This window comes from Emydura macquarii, unplaced genomic scaffold (genome assembly GCF_026122565.2).
Source record: "Emydura macquarii macquarii isolate MOO-44397 ecotype Brisbane River unplaced genomic scaffold, CSIRO-AGI_Emac_v2 contig_705, whole genome shotgun sequence".
NCBI classification, from domain to species: Eukaryota; Metazoa; Chordata; order Testudines; family Chelidae; genus Emydura; species Emydura macquarii.
The window spans coordinates 1,672,273-1,678,920 of NW_027130842.1; the positions used below are offsets into that span (position 1 = coordinate 1,672,273).

The following is a 6,648-nucleotide window of genomic DNA, read 5'->3' on the forward strand; positions in this document are numbered from 1 at the left end:
GATAAAAAAAAATGAATTTCCACAAATAGCAAACACATACACACACAACACACACATGGTCAAAGTGAATAGCTATTCATAATTTGAACAAGTGGGCCAATACACCATTATGCAATATTTGCACAACTCTAACTTTTATTCCAAACGCATACAAATTTGATAATCCCATCTTTTAAGACGTTATAGTCTTATAAAATGTTTCTTAAATACAAATCACCCAATGTTTTATATTCAGTCATCTTTGCTGCTGCAACTATTTGCAAAACTATCTTTCTAGATGTAACTAGGATTAGGCACTTTTTAAATAAAAACTTATTGCTGAAAGATTTTGTAGCAAATCAGGTGCACACATGCTCCTGCACATCTATGCAACAAACTTGTTTAGACTCCTTTAAAAACAGAATACATCTAAAGTGTCATTTTTCATTCATTTGTTTATAAGATGTGAGGACCTCCTCACTCCTTAAAACAAGGAAAAAAACCCACCAGCAATTAAGTTTAAAAATGAATGTGAAGCAATTTAATTTTAAATAGGGGAACATGACCAAAAATATTGTAAATATATACCTACGTCTGCAATTGCTTACTACAGAATAAAGAGTAAGTAGGCTGACAAACAGACAGATTTTTTAAAGGTATTCAGTTGCCTAAACATGCAGATACGTGTCTAGTGGGATTTTCAGAAGTGCCTAGGACCCTAGTTCCAATTGATTTCAATGGCTATAAAACACCTAAATACTTTTTGAAATCTTGCCCCACATAGCTTTGTACTGGAAATAAATCATTTATGTTTTTGCAACTGCTCCTCCAATCATATTCCAAATATAGCACTACTCAGTCAACTTTGCCCTGGTTGACTTCTCAGTTCTTTTAGCCATCAGAAAATACCAATCTTCTATATAATTTTTTGTCATCTATATTTCTCCAAATGAGAATTCCATAGAAAAACATTTGAACTAACCTGTTGAAGGAGAAATACAACAGTCATCCTCTACGGACTGGCCATAAAGATCATCATCTTCAAAATCTAAGAGACAGAAACAGCAAGAATTAATCTGCATATAATTTATTATTTAAATATTTAAAAAGTATGGAGTGTTTAAAATCAATTTCTTAAATAATATTTTAAAAACCCCTCTCCCCAACTATATTATAATTATGCCACTCCAATATTTCTAAGATACATCAATAAAAAGGGTCTTTTTAATCAGCCACAGGCAAGGATAGTAATACATATATATATTGTTAATATTCAATAGGCTATTTATTGGGCAGTAAAAAAAATTCAAGAACCCTCTAATTCCTTTGCTATTCCCCTCTAACATGGAACTTAAGCATATCATGGGACTTCAGATATATGCAAGAGTTTCGAAGAACAGGATCTTTGTAAACTTTGGTTCCCTATACTGCATATCTGTGTAGGAATATATGCAGCGATAAAACAATAAGCAGCATTTTTCCTACTAGAATAATTAACTTTACAGATAAATCTAAAGTACTTTAGTTATGCGGTTTTATAATGTGTATTGAGCATTCACACACTCAGGATGGCTTAGTATAAGATACCACAAAAGAACATATTTACCCATAATGAAACGTAACAACTGTACTTGTATTATTGTACTATATAACATATAGTACATAACAGAAAATTATACTAAAAGCAATTATTTCAGCCAAGAAAGCAAGGATCCTGTACCATTACTGAAATATAACATTTTCCCAGTTAGGAAATTCTCTGCACTTGTAACAGATTGATTGGTCTAATCTCCAGGGTTTGAAAGACTTCCCTGACATTCACTACTTGCAGAGTTGCCATCCCCCAGCTATCCATAATCTTGCAAATTAAAGGAATAAAATAAACAGAATTTAACTATGCCACTGCCAATCAACTTCCTATTTAGGAAACGTTAATAAATGTAATTTACTCTCTCTCTCCTGTGTTTGTGTTATGCTTGGTTTCCCTTTCTTAGTTTCACTCTCCTTTTTCTTTTCTCTTGTAGATTGTTCCCTATCCTCTATGTTAAGTGCAATGTTCCCTCATATCCTTTTTGCTCTCTCCCTCACTTTACATATTTTTTCCCCTTACACTGTGTGGTCTGTTCTCTACCTTCTCCCCTATATCTCTCTCCTTCTCCCACTCTCACTGAAAAATCACTATCAGTCCTGCATTTTTTAAATTTATCATCTCCTCACATTACAGTTATTCCAAGAATAAGAACTTTGCTGAATTTTATAAAAGGAATGAAAAAGGTTTAGCATCAAGTAAATGTCCTTCCAGCAATATGACTTGCCCATGTAGCTTTTTTTAGGTTTCCCTTCTATTTCCAGTATAGACCAGTCCTGAGTAGCAGCCACAGAATGAAATGTAAAGTACTGCCATAGATTAGAAACTGGTTAATAGAAAAAAAAAAAGTAGTCATATTTCAACATGGTCAAAAATTAATAGCGGAATATCCCACAGTTCCACTAGGACCCAGTGTTTATTAATATATTTCCTATTAATCTGGAAAAGGGACTGAGCAGTGATGTGGGAAATTTTGCAGATGAAACAAAATTAGTTAGCCAAGATGAGAGAAGATCATGAGAAAATTCAAAGGGAATGAACAAAGCTAGCTGAATGGACAATTAACTGATAATGTAATTCTAGTACAAATGAAAGGTAACACGCATTGGAAATAACAATTTGAATCACTTGCACTCCTTACTAGGTCCTAAATTACCTACAATTTGTTAGGAAAAAACACCAACCAGCTCAATGAAAACATCTGCTCAATGTGCAGTGATGGTCAAATTTAAAAAAAAAAAAAAAAGCAAATAAAATGTTAAGATGCATGAGGAACAGGATAAAGAAACATTTTATAATTCCATTATGTAGATCAATGTTACACCCTCACCTGAAATACTGCATTCATTTCTAGTCACCCTATCTCAAATAGGGTACAGCAGAAACAGAAGGGGCTCAAAGATGAGCCACAAAAACAACCAGAGGCCCGAAAGACTTCTATATAATAAGAGCTTGAAAAGACTGGGACTGTTTCCTTTAGACAGGAGACAAATAAGTGAGCTATATAGAGATTTAAAAGATAATTTATGGTATAGTGAAGGTAAATTATATGCTCTATTTACCTCTTTCATAATAAAAGAACAAAGCGCATTCACCGACACTGAAAGGCAAAATTTAAATTTTTTAAGCGCACTAATTAACCTGTGGAACTCATCAATACAAGATGTTATCAAGGGCAAGAATTTAGTATGATTCAGACATTTATATGGATAATGAAAACATTTAGTTACATTAAACAGGAAAAAACAGAAGAGATACAAATTCTCATGCTTCAGGGCATAAACCAGTAACAAGTGTTAAGAAGGAGCTTCTCTTATAAACTTGTTATCTCTAGTTATCCACTTTGGGATCTCTCACATCTTCCTTTGAAGAATCCAATATTGGATACAGGATCTTGGAGACAATATACTGAACTAGACAAATGGACCACTGGTTTGATCTCTTATGATAATTCTTGTGTTCCTATCCACAAACCAGCAACACATATGTCAAATTTTACATAAATACATCATCTAAAACTGAAAGTGAATTCCACCCTGAAAAATAACATCTTTTTTTTGGACATGAACTACCAGATTTATTCATAAGTAAGCATGGCAATTATTACAATATTTATTTTTATCCATTTGAAAATTGCTCCTTCCCCTTTTGTATTTATGATTTCTAACTTTTGAAAAGGTAAAGACAGAACAGCAGAATTATTAAAAAAGCATGCCTGCCCCCTAGAACTCATACTACATCAAATGAACACAAGAGTGGTCTGATTTTGCACCGGGAAGGAGATGGATCTTGTCTACACTCCTTTTTTTTTTCCCTTAAAATTTCCCACGCAGATGCAAAATTTGTATCCACATCCATCCGTGATCCACAAAAAGGCTCTGCAGATGTCTGCAGAGTTGCAGGGCTCTAGCCATGAGGTCATTCAGATATGCTCTGGGGCTCCACCATGGCTATGAACCAAGGGCATCAACAGCAGCAAATTTTAGGACAGAAATTAAGAAAATATACATAGTACAAGTACAAATGGTCTTTCCTATCCCTAATTTCCATGACTAATGATCTTCACTGCTGGAATGCAAAAGATTTGATGTGCCCAGTCCTGCACCAGAAGTGATTTTTTTCATTTACCTAGACAAAAATAGAAAATTGCATCACCTACGCAAACCATAAACTCACAGCAAAACTTTAATTACGGTACAGGTAGCATGCCCCCATAATATATGTGTGTGTGTATGCGCGCGTGTGTATACACTTATGTACGTATGTGTGCGCACATATACACACACACACACCCAAAACTAAGATAAATTTGGATACAGCACAATTTGTAGACCAAGTTTCTGTTGTACATAATAAGATATTAATTATACACATATAGCACTTAAAGACCTCCAATCCAGCATTTATGCAACTAATTTTATATGTGTAAGCAGTGTAGTCTCAATTAAAAGAATTACTTGTGTGTAGAGATATCCATATGTGTTTTCAGGATTAGGACCCAAGTGTTTAATAGGAAAACTGAAAACCACTTAAAAGCAGGGACATCTGTAGAGTTTAGCCCCATCACAGACTAGGCAAAACTGAGTTAAATCTTCAAAGGGTGGAACAATCAATTAGAGAAATCCCCAAACAAGTTTTAGGGTTTGTTTATATTAGGTTAATTTGCTCCAGTGATACAAACTCCTAATACAGATGCACTGGACTGATGCAGTGTCTCTTACATTGGTGTGGCTTACACCAATAAGTTATAAGCTCTACTAGTGCAAAACCCATTTTACACCAGTGCAGCACAATTACACTGAGGACGTTCCACCACTATAGCTGCTCAAGTGAAAATAAGGAAAAGATCTTAATGACTGCATGATCTGAAACTCTTACTTTCATAATATAGATTGAGGGTGAACAGATACAAATTAGACCTGAACTGCTGCAGGAAGCTACAGATCCTGGTTAAAGAGATGTGCAAAGTCATTATTTAAAATCCCTGATACAGATACACTGCTGTGAGCAGCTAATATAAATACCAGTGTAGGTAAATGGGATAGCATACCAAAGAAAGCTGCATCAGTGTAGGTGTTGGTAGTAATATAGTTCTACCAAGACAAACTTACTTAAAGTAGACAGCATGTTAAATAGTCCCATCATAAGGCAGGCTGTCTGGAAACCAGGCCCTTTATTACATGCCCTGCAAATTCCATTTTTAGGAACCTGCACGTCCTCCACAAGAGGTTAGTGACATCAGGCAACCCCAGGTAACACCTCCCTGATGTTTCAAGTGGCTGTGGTGTCATAAATTGTTCCGGGAGGCACACTGAACACTCAAGGCATAGCAAAGTTAGGTAAAAATAACATCTTCTCTTTGGACATGAACTACCAGATTTATTCGTAAGTAAGTGTGGCAATTATTACTATATACATTTTTACCCCTTTGAAAATTGCTCCCTGCCCTTTTGTATTTATGATTTCTAACTTTTTCAGGTAACACCATCCACTTGAAACCTAGTCAGTTCCAAACAGAGCTGGAAGGAGTGAAGTACTACACCCGACCGGCCAATTTCTGGGCTTTTAAAAACATGCTTTTCTACTTTTTAAATCTCTCTCTCCCCGCCAGGCTGTGATTTTTAAGGCCCACACCCCGCAGGAAACGGGTGCAGGGATTGACACAAGGAAGAGAATTGAACCGACGACAGACAAAAGTGCTGTCAAAGGCGCTGGGTAAACAGACTCAGAAAGTGAGAGGAAGAGCAGCCCCCCTCCCCTCAGCCACACTCCCGACCGCCGGGGGCCTAGCAGCCCCTCCCCCCACAGCCACACTCCTGCCCCCCCGGGGTCTACCCGCCCCTGTCCCCGGCCTGGCTTCACACCTCCCCTCCCCCCAGGGCCGCCTAGGAGTCGTCTAAACGCCGCTGGTGCTTCCTGCCGCCAGGACCGGCGGGGGGAGGCGGTTACTGGGGGGGGGGAGTCGGGACGCGGCGTGGGGGCGTCTCGCTACCTTCGTCGTAGTTATAGCCTCGGACATTCCTGTGCCGGGCCATGGTGGCGGTGGTGGCGGCGCTCACGCTCGGTGGCGTTGGCGGCCACAGCGCTAGGCCGCCATCTTGGTCTCCGCCAGGCCTCTCCCGAATCGCTCTGTGCGCAGGCGCGAAGCGGCGGGGGGGAGGGGACACGTGTCTGCGCATGCGCGCGCAACGCCGCCCAGGCGCACGCGACCTCCAGGCTGGGCCAGTGCGGGCAGCTCGTGACTCTGCAGGGCTGCCTCGGCCAATGCCGCGCGGCCACGGGCGGGGCACGCGAGTGGCAGAGACCCACTTCGCGGCCCGGCCCGGCCGCCAGCACCAAACTATCTGCAGCGCCCAGTGCTGCCTCACGCGCCGCCCCCGACTCGTGCGCACCCCGCCAAAACCCAGTCACCCCCACCCACCCCAACAAGCGCCCCAGCAGGACGAGCACAAGCCTTCCCGCCACCCGCCCTGCTCCCCTCCTGCAGCGCTCGCCCTCCCCGCCCCCCACCACGCCAGTCACCTCACTCCATCCGCACCGCCCATGACGCCTGCCTACACTGACTCCCCTGCACCCCACCT

At 40.2% G+C, this 6,648-nt stretch overlaps 1 protein-coding gene across 2 annotated transcripts in view; it reads right to left on the minus strand.

Moving 5' to 3' along the window:
- HBS1L (HBS1 like translational GTPase) overlaps positions 1-6,183 on the minus strand; it is a 125,241-nt gene extending 119,058 nt beyond the window's left edge. For both annotated transcript variants that reach the window (XM_067542261.1, XM_067542262.1), the window contains exons 1-2: positions 6,060-6,183; positions 962-1,027 (exon numbers count right to left, since the gene is read on the minus strand). In XM_067542261.1, coding sequence (XP_067398362.1) covers positions 962-1,027; positions 6,060-6,102 — 109 coding nt within the window. In that variant the 5' untranslated portion in view covers positions 6,103-6,183. The remainder of the gene's footprint in view (positions 1-961; positions 1,028-6,059) is intronic.
- Positions 6,184-6,648: the final 465 nt, after the last annotated feature.